The sequence below is a fragment of the Crotalus tigris genome, unplaced genomic scaffold (assembly GCF_016545835.1).
Source record: "Crotalus tigris isolate CLP2741 ecotype Arizona unplaced genomic scaffold, ASM1654583v1 scf7180000017614.5298720, whole genome shotgun sequence".
Classification (NCBI taxonomy): Eukaryota; Metazoa; Chordata; class Lepidosauria; order Squamata; family Viperidae; genus Crotalus; species Crotalus tigris.
The window spans coordinates 3,009,996-3,035,922 of NW_024096513.1; the positions used below are offsets into that span (position 1 = coordinate 3,009,996).

At 44.8% G+C, this 25,927-nt stretch overlaps 2 protein-coding genes across 8 annotated transcripts; one reads left to right on the plus strand and one right to left on the minus strand.

Moving 5' to 3' along the window:
- The first annotated feature begins 75 nt into the window (after positions 1-75).
- Positions 76-8,073, plus strand: EIF3I (eukaryotic translation initiation factor 3 subunit I). Its single transcript, XM_039329357.1, has 11 exons — positions 76-215; positions 1,873-1,965; positions 2,637-2,724; positions 3,394-3,459; positions 3,908-4,057; positions 4,167-4,294; positions 5,707-5,817; positions 6,507-6,596; positions 7,320-7,393; positions 7,582-7,674; positions 7,763-8,073. Exons 1-11 carry the CDS (start codon positions 213-215, stop codon positions 7,842-7,844), a joined length of 978 nt encoding a protein of 325 aa, XP_039185291.1. The 5' UTR covers positions 76-212; the 3' UTR covers positions 7,845-8,073.
- A 299-nt stretch (positions 8,074-8,372) lies between these two features.
- Positions 8,373-24,883, minus strand: LOC120301740 (myotubularin-related protein 9-like). Of its 7 annotated transcripts, none has more exons than XM_039329311.1 (12): positions 24,665-24,883; positions 23,131-23,347; positions 22,141-22,200; positions 19,425-19,533; positions 18,027-18,152; positions 16,743-16,916; positions 14,518-14,735; positions 13,894-14,055; positions 13,598-13,739; positions 12,542-12,762; positions 10,129-10,271; positions 8,373-8,852 (listed from the first exon to the last, which is right to left on the minus strand). In XM_039329311.1, the coding sequence occupies exons 2-12, from the start codon at positions 23,325-23,327 to the stop codon at positions 8,737-8,739; spliced, it is 1,668 nt and encodes a 555-aa protein (XP_039185245.1). In that variant the 5' UTR covers positions 23,328-23,347; positions 24,665-24,883; the 3' UTR covers positions 8,373-8,736. The 7 variants fall into 7 exon arrangements, with proteins under 7 accessions (XP_039185245.1, XP_039185239.1, XP_039185251.1 ...); XM_039329305.1 differs by having other exon boundaries at positions 23,131-23,389; XM_039329317.1 differs by lacking the exon at positions 22,141-22,200 and having other exon boundaries at positions 23,131-23,389.
- Between the last annotated feature and the right edge of the window lie 1,044 nt (positions 24,884-25,927).

Here is a 25,927-nt window from a genome sequence, read left to right on the forward strand (position 1 = left end):
AGCTTGGAAACCTCCCTTCCCCTTCAGCATGGCTGGCTCAGGAATTCTGGGAGTTGAAGTCCACGAGTCATAAAAGCCAAACTGCCTGCCCCTGTGACTAGGCCTTGCAGGGCCTCTTCCTTTCGGCTTCACCCGGAAGTGCGCCTTCGGCCTCATCCCGGAAATGGTTCTTTGTGCCTTCCGCTCGTGCTGCCGGCGTTGTGTGCGCAGCCATGGTGAGTCTCCGCGTCTCTTGGATTCCTTCATGCGAATAAATAATTAGTTGCCTAGATTAAGTAGTTAAGCCGGATAATTAATTCAGAGGTGGGTCGGTTCTCGGTGGTGGGCCTGCTACTTTTCCTGGGCTCCAAAAGCTATTGGGAAAAGCTCTCGCAAGTCTACGGGAAGTTGTCCCCGTGGAGCTCGATGGGGCCTCTCCCAGTGTAAACGCGCCCCGGATCAGGGTGCTCGGTACGTGAAAAGGTTCCCTAACAGAGAGAACGATTCGCTTTGGCGCTAAATCGACATTTTTCTAAGCAGTTCTTCCTGTGCTTCCATTCAGAGTAGCTTGCAATAAAATAAAATAAAACTGCCTCAATAAAACCAATGCATAAAAATAGAAAACAGAGAAATAAGACTCACTGTTTAGGAAAGCAGTATAACAATAGCCTGAAAGATGATTCCTGGATTTGTTTTGTACCCTAAGGGTAGCTCAAAGAAATAACGATAAAAAATAATGAATTTAAATGTCATAAGCTGTTGTGTGTGTACATCCTAATGCTAGAAGTGTCCTGGACATCTCATTCCTGTTATTGGGGAAAGAATGAGCATGAAAAGAGAAATTCATTATACTCAAGTTGTAATTCTCGGTCTATTTACTAGGAATTAAATCCTATTAAATTCACAGTGAATGTATGGTCAGTTTGGTTTCTCAGCTGTTAAACCTCTTAAGGGATACTTAGCTTTTCTTTTAAACTTAAACATCTCATCTTTTCTCACCTGCCCCAGCATCTATCTACACATGTTCATGCTTGAAATAAATAAATTTAATGTGGTACTTTAAGATTTCTGTTAAAGATATTTGTATGTTATCGAATTATCAGTTAACCCAGCCTCCATGTTGCGTTTTAAATACTTAAATGTAAAATTAGGAAATCACTAAAACTTTTTAAAAATAAATAAATTGAAAGCTGCTTTGAGAATAGGCGGTGATGAGAGCTACGGCTGTTTTGCTATTTGCATTATCTAATATGTGAATGGATGTCAAACTCTTACAATAACCTGTGCTGTGAAAGTAGACAACATTAAGAGACTGTACAGTGACTGGATGAGAAAAAAATGATTACAAATTGAGACTATAACATCAGAATAAATAAATAAATAAATTTAAGCTATTACAGTACATCTTTAAAGTGGCTGGTGGCTTGGAGGTGGAACTCGGGTGAGTTTGATCCTAGGTAGCAGATATTTCTCTCTCTGGGCAAAAAGAGAAAATACCTACTGCAAATGCCAGATAGGCATCAGTTAGGGCATCCGGCTAGTAACCGCTCAGCCCCATTCAGTCACCCTACTCCACGGCAGAATGCAAAAAAATTGCAGGGTAGTTAAAAATTAAAAAAAAAAACCCCAGTACATCTTTAAATTTGGCCTTTTTTTCATTTTATTTCTTTATTATTTTCTTATAGAAGAAATAGAATTGTCATCCGTTTCACTCCTTAAAACCAACGCTTGGAATTTCAATCCTTACTTTATGTTCCCTAACATGTTATTATTTTATCCATCTTTCTACAGCTGACTAGCAGCTGTAGCGTTATAAATGGCAGGGATATTTTCTAACATTGTCATTGGCAAGTAAGCAGTGTTAACATCTTGTTTAAAAATTTCTCTTTACAGAAACCTATTTTGTTGCAAGGCCATGAGAGGTCAATTACTCAAATCAAGTATAATCGGGAAGGCGATTTGCTTTTCACAGTAGCAAAAGATCCGGTATGTTATCATTGTGGTTTTTTCCCTCCAGTTAGCCTAACAGAGTATCTCTTTCTACTATCCTAATAAGAGAGAAAAATGAAAGGAAGAAAAATAGACAAGTTTTTTTTTTTTTCAAAATCAATTGCATCTGTATGCCAACAATCTGTATCTTTTGCCTTTCATGAAATGTGGGCTCCCTGATTTTTAAATCTATTTCACCCTAAAGAAAGGTGCATATGATGCATTGGCCATGTAACTGTCTTTGAAAGAAAATTTAAAAAATATGTGGTGTTTGTAGGGTGAGTGTTTGTAAGGTGAGTGTGTCAGTCACAGTTAAAAGTTTTGTTGGTTTGGTTTTATTTCAGTGAATATTGGTCATCATAGTCTATTAAAATCTAGTCAGAATGGTTTGTTCACAATATTCTTCTCAACCTGTAATAATCCAAGAGTTAATAATCAAGAGTTTGTGAAACCTGTTTGTCAATGGATTTAGTTGTATTAATGATTCTTCTTCATTCATCATTAATAGATCTCTTACTACTTTCTAATTTTACTCAATGTGTTATATAATCAATTTCAAGTCAACTTATCCTGTCTATAAGTTATTGACTAATAAATGGTCCAATTTAATCAGAGAATGATTATTATGTACTAAGTTTGATATTATGATTGTATTTTTCTTTTATCAGATTGTTAATGTTTGGTACTCTGTCAATGGTGAGAGACTTGGCACATACACTGGCCACACTGGTGCAGTCTGGTGTGTGGATGCTGATTGTATCCTTTGGTTGTAGTGTACAAAATCACATTTTTTTCAAGGTCGCCTGAGAATAGCTCATGTATATATTGGAGATGATCTTCTTGTCTTCAGTAAACGAGAGTAGAAAGGTCTCTTTCTCTCCACCCCCCCCAATTCTCTCTCTCTCTCTTACACACTCAGTAACCCATGAATCATTGTGTTATTGTTTCAGAGATATTTTCCTACCAGATTCTTTAATGCCTTCAACAGTGGTAGATTTTGTGATGTATTGAGAAGTTTTTAAAAAATCAAGGATGTATTCAGATATTTATCTGTCTTGGAAGTAACCCATGTTGAACTGTATAGCACAATCAAATGACAGTAGTTGATCACAGGAAATATTTTATTTTATTTTGCATTCTGTCATAAAATGCTTTATGATATTGTTTGTCATAACATAATTTACCAAAGGTCAGTTTCACGGGAATCATGGGTGCCGGCTTTTGGATGCTTTCTGCAAGTTAACCCATTTGAGGTTCCTTGGTTGAAAAGGTTTTGCTCTACACTACACTGTTTTGCCCAGTTACAAAGTTTTAGTAGTGTAGTGTATTCACAGGCTTTATCTTTTGAAACCATGTCATAATTCATTTCTGTTTCCTGCTGCTCCTCATTATTTATTTTGTGTGGCTCCTTGACTGCTCTCTCAGGGGACACCAGACATGTCTTGACCGGCTCAGCAGACAACTCTTGTCGGCTCTGGGACTGTGAGACAGGTAAACTTCAACGCACGAGGAAGAATATTCTGATTATGCAGGATGAAAAATGTAATGTTAGGAGGGAGGAGAATGGAGTTTCACTGCTTTCCCTTTGTGTACTGATGCAGAATTTGTATCTGGAAACTTGTGTCAAAATTACACCTGACACATTTCAGTCTGATCACAGGATTAAAAACCATTTCCAGGAGTCTCATAATTCATGAACCATAAATGAAGTCAAACAAGCTGGGGTTGCACAACATGCTCAGCCATTAAAAAGTTAATATTTTGGAAGTTGTGTGCATGCATCTCTTATGTCTGTAGCTGACTAGGTTATGTAAGTTGTGCGAAGACACTTTCCGTAGACCTGAAGCTTTAGAGACCCCTGGAGGAGATAATTCTGAGTTTGAGGGAGCAGTGGGTCCCTCCGGTTGAATTTACTGTCTGTGTTTCATCCCCTCTTTAGGAAAGCAACTTGCTTTAGTCAATACCAACTCCGCTGTGAGGACTTGTGGCTTTGACTTTGGAGGGAATATCATCATGTTTTCCACAGATAAGCAAATGGGCTACCAATGTTTTGTGAGCTTCTTCGACCTTCGAGACTCCAGCCAGCTTGGTGAGGCCTTCAGGTGTAGGCTAGACTCAAAGTTAAGGTGGGGAAATTGTCCTTCCTCAAAGTTGTTGTTTACCAACTTCGTTTGTACCTCGTTTCCTTTTATCTTCAGAGGACAATGAACCATACATGAAGATCCCCTGCAGCGAGTCCAAAATTACCAGTGCGGTTTGGGGTCCCCTTGGAGAATTCATCATTGTTGGGCATGAGAATGGGGAGTTGAACCAGTTCAGTGCAAAGGTTGGTATGGATTCATAAAGAGTATTTCTGTGCCATCCAGAAGACAACCAGCCTCAGCTGGGCAGATCCGAATTTGTCTATCATATTTTTGTCAGTGTGTTTAGAACAGTGGTTCTCAACCTTTTTAATGCCGCGACCCCAACCGGTCATAAGTCGAGGACTACTCAACTGGTGCAGCACCGTTTGCAGACTGGGACTTTTGGCGGGCTCAGCAGGGCAGAGAGTCTATTCTATTGGCTTTCAAAAGCCAATAGAATAAAAGGGAGGAGCACAGCTAAGGAAAAGGGGGAAAACATGGCGGACTGCGTTGTTTGGCGACCCCCGTGAAATGGTCGTTCGACCCCAAATGGAGTCCCGACCCACAGGTTGAGAACCACTGGTTTAGAAGGTTCCAGTTTACTTAACTCTAACATCAAATACAAAAAAAGTGGAACACCATGGTCACCCTACCCCAAAGCCTGGGAGGCCGATACATTTTTAACTTCTGGAACATCAACAGGGTCGTAGCCAAATGACTCCTTGTGGGGTATCATTCCAGAAGGCAGCCACCGCAACACAGGAAACATGCTCTTTGGGTCGCAATAGATGACATTCTTGGATCAAGGGGACCTAAAGTTCACCAACTCTTTCCAGTCTTAAGAGAGAGACAGAAACCGTAGCAGATAGGTGGTCTCTTGCTCTGTGCCATAAAAGGTGTTATAGGTGATGACTGTTTAACTCTGTTGTTGAAATTTATTGGTAACCGGTGCAACTTCTGCAGTCACGTGCGTATACGGAAACATTCCCATTACTTTTTGTGCCATAGTATTCTGGAGCAGCTTTGCCTTCTGGTAGTTTTTAAATAAACCACATTGCATAGTCTAATTACGAGGGATTCAAGGACTGAACCAAGACTTCTCAGTGCTTTATTATTGCCCTGCTTAATTTAGCATCAGGGTGGTGCTTTCATGGGACCTCAGACCATCCCTTTTGGAGCTTCTTGCTGACTGATAGTTATAAAAAGGACTGAAATAATGCAATCAACTACTTAATCTGTATATAACGTTATTATTGTATCATATTCATATATTCATACTTATTTTATATCCCACCTTTATTTTTATAAAAGGCGTTGAACATTTCTAATACCCCTTCCTCCTATTTTTCCCACAAAACCACCCTGTGAGACGGTTGGGCTGAGGGAGAGTGACTGGCCTGAAGTTACCCAGCCAGCTTTCATGGCTAAGGTGGGACTAGAACTCAACAATCTCTTGGTTTCTAGCCTGCTGCCTTAACCACTAGACTAGACCACAGGTCGGCAACTTTGGCGCTTTTATGACTCGTGGACTTCAACTCCCAGAATTCCAGAGCCAGCTTGGAGTAAAGTAGCACGGTCTTTCCTTCTCTCCTGTGCTCACTTTCTTCTCTTCCAGTCAGGAGAGGTCCTCATGAACATGAAAGAGCATACAAAACAGATCAATGACATCCAGACTTCCAGAGACATGACAATGTTTGTCACCGCCTCCAAGGATAACACTGCCAAGGTGAGTCTCTCCTGCTGCTGCTGCTGCTTGCTGGCAAAGGGCGGCGTCCTGTGACTGACCTGCATTTTTCAATTAACCCCAGGAAGAGAGGCTGTTTAGACAAGCTAGCTCTTCCTATCCCTTTTGCAAGTTTTGAGAGAATAACATTTTAACCTCAGTCAGATCATTATTTCCCTCTTTGGTGGTAATTTTCATTAATAGCTAACCTTCCTTTGCTGACACCGAAACTGAGCAAATCTGGCCCCAAGAGCTGTCCTTTTGTGACTCAAATTTCAGAGGGGTTATTTGGGCTCAGCTGGCCAATTGAGGATGGGCCTCTTGGCTGGAGACAACTTCTTAATCTTTCTCTAAAACCTTCATTGCCATACTGGCATTTTTTTTAATGTTCTTACTTTTTGGCATCCTTCCTACAAATTGTAAATATAAGCACCAGCACACAAATTAGTGGTCCCAGGAAGTTTTTCCAACTCTCACCAGAACTCAGCTTGGTTTTGTTTCTGTTTTTGATTTCCCCAGGCTTATTCTAGTTGCCCTACTCAGCTTCCAAGCACAGTTTTGTTGGAAGAATTGTTGTCCACAGGACTGGGAAGTGACTGCTGTGTTGCTTGGGACTGATGTTGTAATTGGCCTTTCCAGATGATACTTGGGAAGTCCCCCCCAAAGCCCTGATGGATCTATTTTTCTTGCAGCTCTTTGATTCCACAAATCTTGACCACCTAAAGACTTTCCGAACAGAACGGCCGGTGAACTCCGCAGCACTTTCCCCCATCTTTGATCACGTATGTTTTTCCTCATAATTTTTTTGTGACATCTCCCTAGGATGAGAGTTGTGTGGTTTGTGCAGGTCCTTTACAAAGGTAAAATTGTCTGTGAGATGAAAGTGTCTGTGTGTTAGCTTCTGGGTGCTTTGCTTCTCGACAGCTTCTGGGCCCTGCTTGATTGCTGTACAGGAAATGGGAAAATATTGAGAGATGAAGTGGCAGAGTTTTAAACTTGGCACACGAGCAATGTTTTCTTAGCTAGAGGTCCCATATCTATACAGTTTGGGTTCTCCCAAATTTATTTATTTATTTATGAGACTTATATACCGCTTTAAGTGCAAGCACTCTCTAAGCGGTGTACACCAGTAAGCAATGTATATATATATATATTTACATTGCCCCCAACAATCTGGGTCCTCATTTTACCTACCCCGGAAAGATGGAAGGCTGAGTCAACCTTGAGCCGGTGAGATTTGAACCGCTGACCTGCTGAACACAGTCAGCTAAAGGGGCCTGCAGTACTGCACCCTAACTACTACGCCACCTCGGCTCAAATGGTCTAAAATTCAGAGTGTTTATTCCTTTCTTCAAGTTGGCATGGAATATCAAAACACGGTCAGTTTTCTTAGGAGTAGCCAAGTAGGACAACGAAATCTGAAGCCATGGCAGTAAACGGATCCGTTGATAAATCTGCTCCTAACCCAAGGAACGGGTCTCATCCTCTTATTTCAATTCTGGCAGGTGGTGTTGGGCGGTGGACAGGAAGCCATGGATGTGACAACCACCTCCACCAGAATTGGAAAGTTTGAGGCCAGGTGAGCTCGTTTAGTTCTGGTTATGAGCGATGTGGCAATGATTCACCCTCCTCTGTGGCGTTCCCAGGAAACCCAACTGCTTTCAAAAGACGTAAGGCCAAGCCCTCATGACCAACGTACACTGAAAAGCTGCCCAGCATTCCTTCCTAATGGTGGTTATCTCTTTGCATCTTACTTAACGGTTCTAGGTTTTTCCACCTGGGCGTTGAGGAAGAATTTGGAAGAGTCAAAGGCCATTTTGGGCCAATTAACAGCGTTGCTTTCCACCCTGATGGGAAGAGGTAAGAATCATAGGCTTCTGGCTCTTTGGTTTCGTCAAGACGAAGACCAAGAGCACCAGGAATTTCACTCCTTTTCTTCTGCTTCTAGTTACAGCAGTGGCGGAGAGGATGGCTACGTCCGCATCCATTACTTTGATCCCCAATACTTTGAATTTGAGTTTGAAGCTTGAGTGCTGCGTCCTTGTCCTCCGATGCCTCGTTGGTCTTTGCAGTTCCATCAGGATGGAGATCTTGCTTGTCTTGAGCAATGCTTAAGGGCAAGAAGCAAAGGGTGATCTGCTGGAGCTGCTGGTTCTCTGTGGGAGAATCTCTTTACTTGTACATTCTTGGAACAGCTCCAGTTGTCATATTTATAACATGAGACAGAGATAATAAATTCTTCCTTTACAAAAATGAAAAGAAATACATATGAATGTGTTAGCTAGGTACAAGTAGATTTACTATTACTGTTTCCATCATGTGTATGATTTGTTGGCTTCAGGATTCAGTGTTATATCATTAGGGGTTTTCATATTGACAGTTCTGTTAAGTAAAGCCCAGGTTAGACATACTCCAGGTTTTACTATCTATTGTGAGGTTATTGGATCAGTTTATTGGAGTAGAGCAGCATTTTTCAACCTTAGCAACTTTAGATTGTGTAGACTTCAACGCCCAGAATTCCCCATCCAGCACTGGTTTAGGTTTGATTAATATTAATATTTTAAAAGTTTAGCCATGTCACCTTTATTGTCTAAATGTAGCTATTGGCTCCAAGTTGGGGTGGCTACATATGAGCATTCAGATGACTCGTTACCAGGAAGATTGATCTTGTGTTCTGGATTTCTTTGATCTAAAACGTGGATTTAAAGAGCTGTATTTTATTTGTAAAGTTAAAAAAATAGGTCTGGGAAATACATCCACATGTTCACAGAGTTCTCTGTGCCACAGATGAAGAGCTCATTTCTCTCCTTGGTGGCTCTGTGTCAGCACCCTCACTCTGTTTTCAGCTCTCCTCTTTTGGGGTGACATTTATCAGCTAATTCTTTGATTCCTTCATCTAAAAAGGGGTGTTGCAGTCTACTTTCACATTGCTCTGTGCAACTGTTGTGAGTAGGTTTGGCTATTTGTTGCTATTTGCTGAATTTCTGCCCAAGCTTCATCAAGATGGTGGGACGAACGGACCCAGTGGAGAAATAAACCTGCATGGAGAATAATGGCCAGTTATCCGTCTCCTTCACGAGGACAAACAGTCATCTTTTATATCTTTGCAGCAACTCTTTATAAAGAACATTAGCCAATAGACTCACTTAGCTTCCAACCCCAACATCTGGGGGGACAGCTACGTCTTTCATAATAACCCCAGAAAAACCGGGGCTGCTAATGGAACAGATACATCCTGTTTTTACATTTAAGGTGCTCAGAGTATTTAGATATCCTTCCAATCTGCAAGTTTGCAAATATATTTAGCAGTAGATTGAAATTCTCACTCTCAAATCTGGATCTAGAGAACTTTAAATAGGACTCCTCTGAAGATCCAGGATTCAGAAAAATTGTTTGGGTTTGTTTCTTACATCTATATCTTAAAAACACATAAAGGAAATGAGCAGCAAAGCGGATAGGTGGGCGAGGTTTTCGTTTCTATTCATCAGATGTGATTTGGAAATTTGCCGATATTCAGACAGCGGAAATTTTTGAAACAGTTAGGTTCTAGTAAGGCTGTATTACAGGTAGTCCTTGACTTATACCCATTCATTTAGTGACATTTGAAGTTATGAAGGTGTTGGAAAAAGTTACGACTGGTTTTTGCACTGAGGAATATTGTGACACTGCAGTCACATAAGCACAATTTGGTTTTGTATTCCTGCAATCGCATAATCGTGATTTGGGTGCTTGGCAACTGGCATATATTTACGATAGCGGCAGTGTTCTGGGATCATGTAATCACCACCTGTGACCTTCCCAGACAGCTTCTGACTAGCAGAGTTAGTGGGGGAGCCAGCAGGGAAGGCCACAAATTGTGATCACACGATGTCTTGCTTAATAACAAATGTTCTGATCCCTACGAACACAGGGATCCCTGTACAAAACTCTGCAGTGTGTATGTGCAGATCTCTTCCAGCCCTCCTAAGTGATTGCTATATCATTGAATTGTATCAACCCAAGCAAAGCATAACGAAGATTCTTAGTCATCCGGGTAAAGGTAAGACTTATTTTCTTGTTGGTTTGAGATGTTTCGCTGCTTAAGTGCCAACAATGCTCTGACTGAGGAAGCTGTTTGGATGGACAGCGAAATATTTCAAACCAACAAGAAAATAAGTCCTGTTGCCGTGACTCAACTTCCAGACTTATCACCAAGGTTGGCCTATGAAACTCTGAAATCTGGAAGGCTTAATTTCAACCAAATTACAGTTGCTGGCACGTGAGCACTTTGTTCGAAAATGTGAGTTTGTACTTTACATGATAAAAGGCATTTACCTTGCCAGAGCACCACGCTCTGTGGCTCCACGGAGGGCCAGATGACCAGGGGGTTGTACAGGTAAAGGGGATTCAGGTACTTCTCCACACGGTTTATCCAGGGCCAGAGGCAGTGGGTCTTCCCCCTCACATCACACAACCTCCTGCAGGGAAGTCAGTAGTATTTTAGTCCCTCCTTGGGTGGGTCTGGAGCGCTGTTTCTCAGCCTGGGCAACTTGAAGATGTGTGCACTTCAGTTCCCAGAAGTCCCTAGCCAGCTTTCTGATCACCACATCCAACCAGGAGCCCGCCATATTTGGGAAGGAATACAACATTAATCTGATAACAGGGAACAGATGCTCCACAAAAATTGCAATGGGATGTTTGGGGAAGACTTGACAGAAGCAAGCGCAATCTAACATTTTTAGACTCTGTTTCTTTCTTGTAGCTTTGAGGTGTCCCTCCCCTCTTGAGGGCACAATTTGATTCAAACTGGGCTTGTTGGAGACGTAAAAGTAATTAGTAATAGTAGTAAAGTTGGAAGGGACCTTGGAGGTCATCTAGTCCAACCCCCTGCTCGGGCAGGAAACCCTACACCATTTCGGACAAATGGCTGTCCAGTATCTTCTTAAAAACTTCCAGTGTTGGAGCATTTACTGCTTCTGGAGGCAAGCTGTTCCACTGATTAATTGTTCTCACTGTCAGGAAGTTTCTCCTTAGTTCTAGGTTGCTTCTCTCTTTGATTAGTTTCCACCCGTTGCTTCTTGTCCTGCCTTCAGGTGCTTGGAAAATAGCTTAATTCCCTCTTCTTTATGGCAGCCCCTGAGATATTGGAATACTGCTATCATGTCCCCCCTTGTCCTCTCTTCGTTAAACTAGACATACCCAATTCTAGCAACCGTTCCTTATATGTTTTAGCCTCCAGTCCCCTAATCATCTTTGTTGCTCTTCTCTGTACTCTTTCTAGTGTCTCAGCATCTTTTTTACATCGTGGTGACCAAAACTGGATGCAGTATTCCAAGTGTGGCCTTACCAAGGCATTGTAGAGTGGTATTAATACTTCAGTGATCTTGATTCTATCCCTCTGTTAATGCAGCCTAGCACTGTGTTGGCCTTTTTGGCAGCTGCAGCACACTGCTGGCTCATATTTAAGTGATTGTCTACTAGGACTCCGAGGTCCCTCTCACAGTTACTACTATTGAGCATGGTGCATGAAAGAATTCTAGGTACTCGTCAACTTTCAGCCATTTGTTTAGCAACCCTTCAACGCTACAACAGCACTCATAAAAGTAGTTAGAACCAGCCCTCCTGCTTTTATGACCCTTGCATATTCTCCCTGGTCCTGTGGATCAAAATCCAGGCACTTGGCAACTGGCATGTATTTATGATACTTGCAGTTTCCTGGGTTCATGTGATTGCCATTTGTGACTTTCCCAGCCTCTTCTGACAAGTAAAATCAGAAATGGGGAAATCAGATTCGTTTGACAACCCCACGATTCACTCAATAACCACAATGATTCAGTTGTGGCAGAAAAGATTGTAAAAAATGGGTGTGACTCGCTTAACAATCAGCTTGCTTAGCCAGAGAAATTCTGGTTCAAATTATCATCCTAAGTGGAGGACTCCCTCAACTGGCTCAGATCAATAAACCAGAATTTGACATACTGCTTTTTTATGAACAGAGCTCCAAGCTACAAGGAAGACTGGCTAAACTGGATTTGTTCTTATTTAATGCTATGTCTGGGACTGGAGCAACAAGCAAGGAGCTTGGGTAGGGATGTCCGCAACGTCTTGTGGAAAAAGTCAATAGGGTGGCTCTAAAGGTCTGATGGAAGCTCCAACTGCAGTACACGTATGATGTACACAAATACGTGAACTTTGATCTCACTGATGTGACTGCCGTCTTGACCACACACTGCAGACTCCTGTGGATCCTGGTTCTGTGGAAAACCCCCCCCCCCACCTGAGTGTTTTATCATGGTTGGTTCAGCCATTTCTGTGAGAGAAGCGATGAGAATCACCAGCTGGGACGCTCTGAAATCTTGGTGTACTCTTCACTGCGAAAATGGCTGCTGTGAGGTTTCCTTGCAAGCGAAACCATTCCACTTCCCCAGTTGATTTTCTCCCTGAGGACATCACATCCTGGTGTTAAAATCCTCTGTGTCTCATTTCTTGAAAGTGCAGGGAGAGTTCTAGCAGTGGGAAGTTACTTAGGGTACCTGTTGTGATTTCTGAGATTTCAGATTTCTTCCCCCGAGCTATTTGAAGAGGCCAAATGAAGGGCAAGGCCATCCCTTGAGGTCTTTCAAGGCTGGAGGCAGAAAATTCCCAGCCCTCGGTGGGAGTCTTTGAATAATCTTAGTGTACCCTGCTCTCCTAGGCTGCTGGCACCCTCAACCCTGCTCTGCCCCTCCGTGGCCTGCTCTTGCATTACCTTTCCTTCTCGTTGTTGCCCAAGAATGTGCCATAGGGAGAGGCGTAGCAATGCTCAAAGAGTGCCAGCAGGAGATGCTCATTGAACGCCAGCGAGAAGGGGAACTGGCGCCCCAGTTGCCAGACGCAGTCGAGGAAGAGGAGAAAAGTAGGTGCCTCCTGCTTGAGCCGGGCGTGCGCATAGGCAGAGTGGGCGCAGCGGAGCTGGAAGGGGTGTCCTGCCTGGAAAAGCAAAAAGGTTGGCAGCTAGAAGCGAAAAGGAGCTTTCTGCTTCTTCCCTGTCCAGAGAGAGGGAAGGGCAGGAGACAATGCTTTCAACAAGAATCAAAGCTCAACAAAGTCAATCAAAGAACCCCATAAATATTAGTAAGAATTAAACTGTTCCTCCTTGTGATCAAAGGTACACCTGTGTCATATCAGCCTGTTTTTCTGTGTAGGATGAGAGGCGGAGTCCGAGCTGCTGCAGAAGTTTCTAAATTACAAGTTCTTTGTGGCAGCCCCTGAGATATTGGAAGGCTGCTATCATGTCCCCCCTCGTCCTTCTCTTCGTGAAACTAGACATACCCAATTCCAGCAGCCTTTCCTTATATGCTTTAGCCTCCAGTCCTCTAATCATCTTTGTTGCTCTTCTCTGTACTCTTTCTAGAGTCTCAACATCTTTTTTACATCGTGGTGACCAAAACTGGATGCAGGATTCCAAGTGTGGCCTTACCAAGGCCTTGTAAAGTGGTATTAACACTTCACGTGATCTTGATTCTATCCTTCTGTTAATGCAGCCCAGCACTGTGTTGGCCTTTTTGGCAGCTGCAGCACACATCAGACTAGAATCTGATGAATAATGTATAACAAAAATAACCCATGCCTGTGCTTAGAACGAATTATAATCACTTCCAATTTTGAAATTCTATCTGTATCACTGCTAGGAACTATTGAGATAAAAAAGAACAAGGTACACTTTCTTGTTTTCCAGCTAGGGCAATTTTAAGAAGTGTGACCTCATTTCCCAGAATTCCCCAGCCAGCGTGCCAATCCCCTTTGAACTGCCTCCTGCTAGTACCTGTATCCATTCCCGCTCCAGCAGTCCCTGGAAGCCGGCCAACGTCCTGCAGGCTGGATCCAGGATAACTTGGGCAAGAGCCGTCACCAGCAAGGTGGCGTCCTTCCCTTCGGCTCCGTGCACCAGGACACAAGCCTCCTCTCTGGAGCAAGACACAAAGTTTCTGGTTACACGATCTCCTCCCTGGCATTAGCCCATCCCGAAAGGTTGGGGTGCAGAGGGGACGTGTCCCAACAGCGTCTCCTGGGGGCTCGTCTCCAGACCCTTTCCGGGGGAAAGACCAAATGCAATGCTACCTTTCCAGGCACTGGGCTGCCAGGCAGGCAGCATTCAAGGCTTCCTTGACGTGGGACAACCACTTGGAGGCTTCCAGCCTGCTCAGCCAGCGGTCCATGTGAGGAGAAGGGTCATTGCAGGCTTCCACCAGCTTGATGAAGCTTTCCTGGAGGGAGCGACCCCTGAGAGGTGGGGAGGGAGGAGGAGGAGAAGAGAGGATTGACTTGGTCGGAGAGTCCTGCAGCTCATAGTCAGGGGCCTCTCCTGTGGACCAGGCCTCTCTGGCTGGAGAAAATGAGTTACAGTTAATAGGGGAGGCTGGTTTAAACTTTCACATCTGCCCGTCTTTCTCGATAGAAAAATTAATATGTAGGTCTTTGGTTATTCGGGTTTTTTCCCGCGTAAAATTGGAAGTGTCTTGGCGACGTTTCGACGAAGTCCCATTCGTCATCTTCAGGCTGGTGTTTTCAGCTTCGTGCTTTGTGAAGCCAATAGGAATTGTCCAGGCTGTCTCTGCCCTGCTGAGCCCGCCAAAAGTCCCAGTCTGCAAACGGTGCTGCACCAGTTGAGTAGTCCTCAACTTACGACCGGTTGGGGGTCGCAGCATTAAAAAGGTTGAGAACCACTGAGATAGAGGGACTTACCTCTCTAGAGCTCGGTGCAGCCTCTTCCAGCCACGGTAGCAGCTTCGGTGCTCCAGGCCGCCCCCCATCACCCGGGCCTGCTTTGCGGCCTGCAACGACCTGGTGTCCAGGATGAAGCCACGATCCCCGCCCTCTAGGATGGTGGTCAAGAGCTGCTCATCCTCATAGCAGCGTTTCCGGTTGGGCCCCACGAGAGGCTGGCTGCTGCGAAGCATCGCCTGCACGAGCAAAGGATGGAGATGGATGGAGGAGAGTAAAAGGGAGGGAGACTCCTGGGAGGGGTGCACATGGATCAATTTGGGGTTCTCCCAATGTCACCTTGTGGCCATTGGTCAAGTACATCTCCTTAAGCTCAATCTTTTTTTGGAAAGCTCATCCTGAAATGGAACGTATTTTGGGATATGCTTTCCTTAACATAAGAATTTTTGTTTATGTTTGACGCCCAGTTTTTGCAAGCCTTTTATTTTTTTCTATTGTAGAGCATTTCATACAGCTTTTGGTTTTTTAAAGCTGACTTTCCATGATGATATATTTCCTAAAATGACAATATTGCTGACTAAAGTTAGAGAACTATGAATTTTGAATAGGGGCTAAGTTTCTGCCTATTGGTCTGAAAAAGCGAAATTCTGAAAGTTCCCCTTGTGGGGCAAACGAAAGACATTTTTACATTCTTGTTGTACTGATTAATGACAGTGGTAAAGTCATTTCTTTCTGAATTCTCAGTTCCTAAGTAGTGCTTGGTTCTGTTTTTACCCGCTGTCTATTTGGTGATGCTCAAATTCCTTTTGATGGAGCTAGTGAAGATGAAAAGGGGTCTGGAGGTTAAACCACACCTTGAGCGGTTAAGGGAGCTAGGTATGTCTAGCCCAGGGGTAGGCAACCTTGGCTCTTTTATGACTCGTGGACTTCAACTCCCAGAATTCCTGAGCCAGCATAGCGTAGCTGGCTCAGGAATTCTGGAAGTTGAAGTCCACGAGTCATAAAAGAGCTAAGGTTGCCTACCCCTGGGCTAGCCTGTCAAAGAGAAGGCTTAGGGATGATACGATAGCAGTCTTCCAGTACTTGAAAAGCTGTCACAGAGGAGAGAGGGTTGACCTATTCTCCAAAGGGCATCAGAGGGCAGGAGAAGAAGTAACAGGTGGAAGATCATCAAAGAGAAATCCAACCTAGAACTAAGGAGAAATTTCCTGACTGAGAACTATTAATCAGTGGGACAACTTCCATCCAGAAATTATGGGTGCTCCATCACGGGACGTTTTCAAGAAGAGACTGGACAGCCATTTGTCTAGAATGGTATAGGGTCTCCTGCTTGGACTAGAAGACCCTCAAGGTTCCTTCCAACCCTTTTATCCTATTTCTATGAAACGATTCTGTACAGATTGGTGAAGTGACACGGGCCTGTTTAGAGTATGCCAAAGCTGGCTGGTTCAGTTCCCAGCATCTCCTGGCACAGATGAGGAAGGTGGCCATTGGAGGGCATCTCTGTCTTCTCCTACCTCGTGCCCTCCTTGGAGGATATGAGTGTTGGCAGTTTCTAAGCATTGCAAATGCTCCAGGTTGGAGAAGATGGCTATTGCTAGTGTTTCTAAGCCTTGAAATCTTGAAGGTTTTGAGAATTCTGGGAGTTGAAATCCACACATCATCAAACTGCCAAGTTTAAGAAACACTGCAGTAGAGCAGTGCCCCCCCCCCAACTTTTTGGGCACCAGGGACCGGTTCTGTGGAGAGAGGTTTTTCTATGGACCGGAGGATGTGTGGTTTCATATGCTGCCTACATCCTGTGGGTGGGGCTTAACTTTTTTGCTGGCTTGCTGCGGCCAAGTGCCAGTTCCCGGGCCGGGGGTTGGGGACCTCTGCACTAGAGCAGCTATGGGGGTGAACAGCTATTTTATTTATTTATTTATTTATTTTATTTATTTACAAATATTTATATGCCGCCCAATCCCAAAGGACTCAGGGCGGCGTACAAAATTAAAAACAGTCGTAAAACAATAAAATAATCCAGTCATACCGCGAGTCCAATCATATCCCGGACCCCCGGGGACATCAGCCCCAGGCCTGCCGGAACAGGAGAGTTTTAAGCATGCAAACAGAATTTGTGGGGAAGAGAGAAAAAAGAGAGGGTTGGCAGTTGGACGGAATAAAAACAGGGAAATGGGAAGGAAAAAGCAAATATTGAACCACAGGGCTGGTTTATGAACAGAATAGAAAGGAGGTGGACCCACCGTCCCATTTTTTTTGTGATAGTAGCTGAGAACTGGGAATCGCCTCCCCTGACGGAACCGGGCGCTCTTCTGAAGGGCTCCATCATCCAGTCTCGCCGGTACGATCACAACTGGGGGATAACTGGGACAGACGCCAAAGTCTGCATTGATGGAACTCAGCCTCCAGGCCCCTGTCTGGAAGGGATGAAGAGTGAAGGTGTTTGAAGAGCCAGGTCAAGCTCTGGTGATGGTGAGGCTGTTTGCCTCCAATATACAGTCTTCTTGCTGAATGTCTATCCTGTCAGATGACATCTGTTGACCTGACTGCATTTCAATAGGCCCAAATCTGAGGAGGAAGCTGTTGGCTTGGTTATGGGATGGAGGGTGAAGGAGCCAGGTTGGTGCAAAGGATTGTTGATACCTATGGACAACACAGACACACCCACACGCAAAAACAGAGGGAAATAATTGCTTGACTTTAAAACCCAGCTCTGATATTGGAGAAAAAGTGGTGACCTGGAAAAATTGGGTGGGAGCAGGGATACAGTGTAGACTTTCGGCCAACTGACAGATGATGAGGATGACGTTTTGTCATACAGGTAGCCTTCAGGTTATGACCATAATGGAGCCTGCCCCATGTAACTCGTGATGGATATAAAGTGGGTCTGTCTGTCATGTGACAGACCCAATTTTATAACCTTCCTTATTAAGTGGATCTGTGATCATTAAGAGGATACTGTAGTCATTAAATGAACCAATGGTTCACTATGGGTGTGGTAAATACTGGTTTTCGGCAAAACCATCGTAAAACGTGGTCATGTGACTTCGGGACATTACAAATGGCCGTAACTTGTGGCCCGGTTGCTCAGTTCCTGAGGTATGGTCATGTCACCACAAGGAGGGGGGGCAACTGTCAGGACTTCAAATCCAGATCATAAGTAACCCCCCCCCCAGGTAAATCCATTGGAACGTCAAACAGTTGGGTAAGTGATCAGTTGTAAGTTGAGGTCTGCCTGCATTCTATGCTAAAAGACAAATATCTATTCAAGGTAACCCAATGGCAATATCTACAATTACAGCCTCATTTTCAACTTCTGATACAGCAGAGATAGTAGAACAACTTGTTAAGTCCTTTAATTTTTTTTAAAAAATAGTTTTAATAGATATTTATTATCAATAACATGCAATGCCCCTGACACCAGGCCACAAAATGCCCTGGTCCATCTGTCAGTTCTGCCAGCCCAGTAGCCCATGCTCAGAGAGGCACCTTTGCTTCTCATGAAGATCATCGGCCTCGCTACTCACGTCAGTTGCAATCTGCTCGTAATACTGCTCGGTAATGTGCGTCAGCCACCCAGTGCCCAGCGTTGTGTTTTGGGGTCTGTAGAAGAAGGGGTACGTCATCATCACCGATTCCAGAGAAGAAAGGGCCTGTGGAAACATGGTTGGTCCAGCATGGTGAGCAACAGGTACACGTGACGTTCTCCATCTGGAAGTGTCGCTTAGCCAAGCTGAAGCCATTTTAAGATGTGTGGACTTCAACTCTCCAAATAGCCCAGCCAGCATTGCTGCTCTTGATCCTTAAAGCCCAGACACACAGGAAGTCTGCAACTTACAGCCAGTCCTTTAGCAACTATTGAAAGTCACAACGGCACCTGCTCTGCAAGTCTTTGAACCAAGCAGATCTCAGCTTCTTCAAGCACCTTTTACCTGTGTGTGAGAAACTGGGGCTTCTGGGGCTCACCCTGCACAGGTGGGCCTGAAGCCAGTTTCATCCCCCATAGGGAACTGGGGGAAACAGCCCCAGCTAAGCCCCTGGTGAGAACTCAACGCAACAGCTGAGGCTGGGTTGGCCAAACTGCCAAGCACCACAAGGCTTCTGTGCCACCCATCGGCTGCTTACTTCTTTTTTAACCCTCCCTCTTCTTTCCTGCGCAAAATGAATCAACAGGAAATGGAGAGCATGGGGAGGGGGGAACTTCCCTGTTATGATTGAAAAGAAGGGGGTTGAACAGCAAGAGACAAGGCCTTGGGAAAATGTCTTCTTCTTCCTCATTCACTTCTCCTTTTCCTCCTTTATCCTTAAAGCTGCAACATTTGGAAGCATCTTGGCTGAGTTTGGGCATGAGCTTAACCAGGGGAAGGGGCTGCTGGGTACAGGATAGTTTTAATACCTGGTTATGACTGCTTCCCACAATTGCAGAACAGTATAGTAGAAAGAAAGAAAGAAAGAAAGAAAGAAAGAAAGAAAGAAAGAAAGAAAGAAAGAAAGAGAAAAAAGAAAGGAAGAAAAAGAAAGAAAGAAAAAGAAAGAAACGAGAAAGAAAGAAAAAAAGAAAAAGAAAGAAAAAGAAAAAGTAAGAGAAAAAAAGAAAAAGAAAGAAACGAGAAAGAAGAGAAAAAACAGAAAGAAGAAAGAAAAAGAAGAAAGAAAGAAAAAGAAAGAAAGAAAAAGAAAATGTATGTCAAGATACATCCTGGATGAAGCAGTACCTGAATTTGCACAACCTACAAGAACAGGCTAAAATCGGATTGGGGATTTTGTGGCTGAGGATAGTATAGGTGGGAACCAGGTGACCTTGGTCCTAAACCTCACCCTTCCATTAATCAGGACAGGCACTCGGCACATGTTTAGGGACTGTTCCTCTTCCAATGATCTGGCAGCAGCTGGGTTTTGCCAATATGAGGACAGGCTCACCTTACCTCAATGGAGCTGGCAATGTTCAGGCACTCTGCCATTCCAGGAATTTCCAACTGCAGAATTTTCAGGTCTTTGCATTTGAGAGTGATGGTGCCAGAGGCGTTGGCCAGCCTGTGGGAAGAGGGAGAAAACAGACCGTGTGAGCTGCCTTGCAGGAGGCCGCAGGCAACTTCCGGCAGTTTGCAAGCAGAAAGAACCTCATCTTTGTGGCAAGGGAGGAGCAGCACCAACGATGGAGACCTTGGCTTCCCAGCCCACCAGCCACAATCCGAAAGATGGTCTTGCAGATGAGCAGGAAGTGAGCAACTCATTAACGCAGAAAGAGAGAGAAGCAGAGGGCAGCAAAGCTATGATGGCCTCCCACAATACCGTGTGCATCATACAACTGACGCAACTGATGCTGGTTACATGACTCACTTCACTGCCAGTGCGCTTGCCCTCCCTGGTTCTCTTATTGCCTCCCTACAGGTAGTCCTAGACCAGGGGTAGGCAACCTTGGCTCTTTTATGACTCGTGGACTTCAACTCCCAGAATTCCTGAGCCAGCCAAGCTGGCTCAGGAATTCTGGGAGTTGAAGTCCACGAATCATAAAAGAGCCAAGGTTGCCTATCCCTACCCTAGACTTACAACCACGATTGGCACCAGAGGTTCTGCTGCTAAGCAAGGTGGTTGTTAAGCGAGCTGCGTCCAATTTTACAACTTTTTCGCTATGGTTGTTTAGCAAACCACTGCAGTTGTAAGAGAACCTGACTTCTCCCCACTGCTTGTCAGAAGCCAGCTGGGAAGTGTAGGGAGAATCTCAGTCATCCAGGTCATGGTTGTCCCAAAAGTGCAGGCAACTGGACTTCTTTGTTTTTCTTTGAAGACGTTTCGCTTCGGATGAGAAAGAAAAACAAAGTCCAATTGCCTCTTGAAAAAGCACCTTTGAGACAGCTGGGAAGGTTGCAAATGGAGATCACATGAACTCGGGATGCTGCAACTCTTGTAAATACATGCCAGCTGTCAATCACCTAAATTTGGGTTGTGTGACCAAGGGGACGCTGGGACGGCTGTAAGTGCGAAAACTGCTATTAATGTGGAATAATGAACAATCATTGGAATAATGATGTGTCTGCATAATTACTGGAATAGTGCTGTGTTAGTAGTATGTGACTAACCTAATGTGCATTGCACTTGGATACAATGTATGTAGCAAACTCTCCATTGTATACCTGTGAGAAACGAACCTAATGTATTACAATGTGTATTACTTTGTTCCTGAGGGGAAAATAAGGAAGGTATAAAACTGAAGTCTGAACTGGCCCTCGGGGTTCAGAATTGCTTGTTGCTATTGCTTCTGAACCTGCACAATAAATCCCTCTGCTAAAACCCTCTGGAATTCGTAAGAGTCCTTTCGTTTTCCACAAGACTATAAGTCACTTTTTTCAGTGTCCTTGTAACTTCAAATGGTCTTTAAATGAATGGTTGTTAAGTCAAGGACTACCTGTATTGCTGTGCATCCTTTTCCGGCCAGGTAAAATAAATCTGGAATAACCACCATGTTTGGTTCTTGCAAACTACTGTACAGGTCTTAAGGCCAGGCAACAATGGCGTTGAGAACTATGCAGAATTTCTGGCATCCATCTTGGGACAATGTCTGGTGAGCTTCTGATCTTCCATGGAGCAGCCTCCCCCTCGGGTGACATCCCTGCAAGGAGGAAGGGGTATTCAGACTTCCATATTTTCCAAGCTTTTAAGCCGGAGAGAAGTGTGAGGCAACGGAAGACCTAGTGTCCTTCACCCCACCTCAAACCTTCCTCAATCCATCCTAAATCTCACTACTATTTGAAATCTACAGATAGCCCTCAGTTTGCAACTGTTTACAACAATACTGAAAAAATAAGATTTGCAGCACGCGCATGGTCATGTGATCAAAATTTGGTCGTTTGGCAATCAGCATGTATTTAGAAGACAATATCTCAACTGCCTATGGCAGTGATGGCGAACCTTTTAGAGACCGAGTGCCCAAACTGCAACCCAAAACCCTCTTATGCGTTGTCGGGTGCCGGGTGGGTGTGGCCCATTGGGTGGGCGTGGCTGCAGTGGTAAATGGCAGACTGGGTGGGACTAAAAAGTTCAATCCATCAATTCCAACTTTGCAAGATCTTTTTTTCTCGTGAGTTGAAATTGACTGATTGATTGAACCTTTTATTTTTCTTTGCGCACGGCGGCGGAGGCCTAAAGCGAAAAGGTTTTATAAAACCCAGCTGAAGGCCCAGGACTGGGGCGATGGTGCATGTGCCCACAGAAAGGGCTCTGAGTGCCGCCTCTGGCACCCGTGCCATAGGTTCGCCACCATTGGCCTATGGAAAGGAGGTGCAAGGCCAAGAAGATAAGCACTCCGTGCATGCTTAAAAATATGCTGGCAGTTCATATAATAGCAAAATCCGGGCTACATCTGGCAAGAAGCTGGATTTCTGATTATGGTGCCTGTTGCCAGTTCTCCCTACTTCCCTTCATCAAGCTGACCTGGCCTCGCTTTCCAGCAGGTAGAAAAAGGACATCAGGATGGCTGAGAGGTCATTCTTCACCTGTCTGGGCAACACTGAAGCAAGACCTGGGAAGATGGGTTCCCCCTCCCCGGCTGTGCAGCTGTGGAAGCCGAAAGTCGATGACGCGCACCAGCCTGTCACCTCGCTTGCTTGCATGCCTTGCGGTGTGAAAAGGGTTAAGGCAAACCTGTTCTCTGTCAGGGAGCTGTTAGTCCAGGAGCTTTGATACCAGCTTAAATTCTGAATGCTGAGAGTCACAGGAAGGAAAGGAGAAAGGTTAGCATCGTGCCCGAAATGCAGAGGTTAATTGGCACTGACCCTGCTGCCAACTTCAGTGCCCTCCCTCTTCCAGCTCGCTCTTCACTCTGCCACTCGGGGGGACGTGGACCACCCCAATTTTGCCTTGGCCATGTTCTCCCAGGGCCCCCAGGAAGGTGTAAGATGCCTTGTTTCTTTTGGTCTCTTCTGCAGCCCCCCCCCCAATGAACATTCTGAGCAGGTGATGCTTCTTCCCAAGCGTTGCAGAAAAATGTCACCTCTTAAACCCAGGTTTGGCTGCCTTTTGAAGAGCTCAGGAGCAAAAGGGTGCAAGAAGGAGCTTCAGCAGAGAACAAAACTAACCCATCAGCAATGAGAGTAAGAAAAGCACATTGTTTCACTCCCACCACCCGATCCCCAGCCCAAGCCAGCCAATGCAGGATATTTGGCCTCCTTGCCTGATCGGAAGATCTTTGCTTCCGATCTCACCCTTCTTGAGTGTGAAGGAACTTGATAGAACCCTTGAAAGAACCCTCAAGAGTGTGTGAAAATATTGGGGTGGGCAAATCTCCTTCATTTGGGTCTGAAGAGTTCACCCATGTGGTCTAGATTGCAAATGAGAGAGTTTAAAACTGCAGTGGCAGATTAGTTCGGTTTCTTCTGCAGAGCAGCAAGCAAAGATTCTTTTAACTGCTCCAGATGAATCAGTGACGTTTGATAGTGCAGTTTAAGCTCTGTTAGGCTACAATTGCCCGGACCAGTATTTCTCAATCGTAGCAATTTAGAATCTATGGACGTCAACTCCAGAATTCCTCATGGTAGCTGGGGAATTCTGGGAGATGAAGTCCACAAACTGGAGTTGGGGTGGCGGAGAGGAACCCTGTCGGGAAGCCCAGCAATGCCAGGCAAAGCTATTCACCTTTTTTCAATAGCATCCACACTGCGAATAAGAAGCCACAACTCCGTTGTTTTGTGTTCCTCACTCCCTTCTGTCTGGGATGAAAACAGTAAATGATGGCTGGTGATGGCCAGGGTCCCTCGGATGGGCTGAAGTCCTGGGCATGAGAGAACCACATCGTCTACCTTGGTGGTCTTGATCAGCTCGGCAAATTCCATGGTGGGTGTGGCGGAGCGTCCTGGAAATGTGGCGGTGAAGGAGAAAGCTCTTTGAGAAGAACCTGGAAGATTAGGAAGAAAGCTGAGGAAGGGTGTTTCAGGAAGGATGGGGGAAAAGGCTTTCTGGTCCTTCAAGACAGGGTCATGTTGGCTGATGACCACAGTTGGGACAGGAACTTCTGTGGCTAAGTAAGATAGTAAGTGAGTCATGCCTGATTTTACCACCTTTTTTGCTGTGTTCATTAAGCAAACTGCCCCAGTTGTTACACAAATCCCAGAAATGTTTAAAAAATGAACGGTTCCAAGTCCAGGACTACCAATATACTATGTCTGTAAATGAATGGATAATATAGTCAGAGAGATCTGCTTGGTAAAGAGATGCCTACACTTTCCAGGTCAAGAGTGAGTGGACACAGTGTTTCTCAACCTTGACCATTTTAAGGTATGTGGACTTCAACTCCCAGAATTCCACAGCCAGCATTGCTGGCTGTGGAATTCTGGGAATTGAGGTCCACATGCCTTAAAATGGTCAAGGTTGAGAAACACTGGGAGGGTCCTGCTTCAAAGCGGAGACTAAGGTGGGTTTGTGAGGTGGGTTGGGCTGAGAGGGAGTGAGTGGCCCAAAGTCACCCAGATGGCTTTCACACCTAAGATGGGAGTAGAACTTACAGTCTTCTGGCTTCTAGGCCAGCACCTTGATTATTAGGCCAAACGGGTTCACAATTCGGCATTCTTCAAGCCCACAAACCCAGGGGGCCTTCCTGTCTCCATCCCCACTCCAGTCCCATTCAAGCAGCAGAAACAGCAAGAGATTTCTTAACCCTTTCTGCTTTCTGGGCAACATTAGAGGCTGTTGCCAATTGACCAGGACAAAGACAGTGATCTTAATTTTGTGCCTTTAACCAACACTTGGATTGCACTTGGAGAGGAGAATTTTTGATCTGAATACTAAGGAAGGAAGGAACAGCCCTCACTATAAACAGCACAGATCACTGTGGTTAGAAGTTGCTGTTAGAAGGCCAGGGTGAAAAATTGGCAACCCAAATGAAGCCTTCTGTTAACTTTGGGGTGGACCACAGCGTCTGCCAGATCTGCAGAAGTGAGCTCCGTTCTGTTTATAATGACCCCACTTCTGTCCAGGCGGACCAGGAACTGCCCTTTAGCTAGTAGCAAACCATCTGGTGCAACTAAGCTTTGCTGAAAGTAGTCGCACAGCTTAGAGCGGTTGGCAGGAACTTTTCAGTAAAAGGATCCTGTTTCCCAGCACGGAAGTATTCCTCTGGACCGAGTTAGTGCTGGGAGAAAGCCAAAGAGCTGGGAGCGCCCACTTCCCTTACCTGACAGCTGAATGGGGAACTGGATCTCTTCTGGGACCTGCAAAGGGATCTTGGAAACAGGATCCCCCACCTAGTGGCAAAGGCTGCAGGGAACAGAGATTGGCCAGCCAGCCAGCCGATATTGGCAAAGGACAGTTGTGCAGAAACCTTGCAACTGCTGTTTGTTGTGTTGCTGGGAGCTCAAGCTGGATCTTATAGTGTGAAAGGGTAGAACAGGAACTGCACAGCACTTGGAGGGGGAGAGGCTGAGCAGGGAGGGAGAAAAAGAGAGCGAGAAAGGGAGAAAGAGGATGTGTCGCTTAAGGTAGCCCGGCTGTAATTTGTTTTGTTTTCAGTTTATTTTTTTCCACTGTTGAAGAACTAGAAGAGATGTGTGAAGATAGCAGATGAAACATCGCTGTGATAAACAACAGTCATACATTTGGTGGCCTTGTTGTTTGCTAGGACAGATGATGAGAAAAAAGAGAGGCATGAAATTACTGGAACACTGGAGGAATTGAAACTCTGGGGGAGAGCTTTATTGCGTGATAACAAGACAGACGTGCAGAACAGTGCTTCATGAGCAAAAGGCACTCGATTCTCAGATATTTCCATGGAGAAGTGCAGGGCTGCTCTCTAGTGCAAAAGGAAATTAAAAAGAGGAAAAAAATTATCTGCCAGTATTGTAATCCCCAAGAAGGCAGATATAAAAAAACAGATATCCACAAAAATCCCTCCGTCTTCCCTCCTATATTATTTTTAAAAAATTGTGCATCGAGACCAGCTTTCTCCACCTGGTGCCCTCCCCAGATCCCTGCCATAGAACTGAAAGGAGGGCCTACTGTTGGGGAAGACTGGCTCAATCCAGCAGGATGAACCTGATGACCTCTTAGGTCCCTCCCAATTCTGTTATTCTATGATTTCTTTAGGGTGGTTTGCCAGTAGATGGTTCTCTGAGTTCTTGGAAGTGTCTGCTTGGCTCATGCACTTTTTCTTCTGCCTTTTCTAACAGCTTCTGATTTTTCCAAGCATCAGGGTCTTCTCCAGTGACTTTTCCCTCCGCTCAGGGTGACCTCAGTGTTTATGTTTTACTTCTCTTTGTGGTGCTTCTGGGCAGTTGACAGGTTTGATCTGCAACTGAATGATTTGTTCTTCTTATTGTCCATGGCAGTGTTTCTCAACCACAGCAATGTTAAGAGGGGTGGACTTCAACTCCTAGTATTTACCCAGCGTTGGCAACTTTAAAATGTGTGGACTTCAGCTCCCAGAACTCCCAGCCTTGGC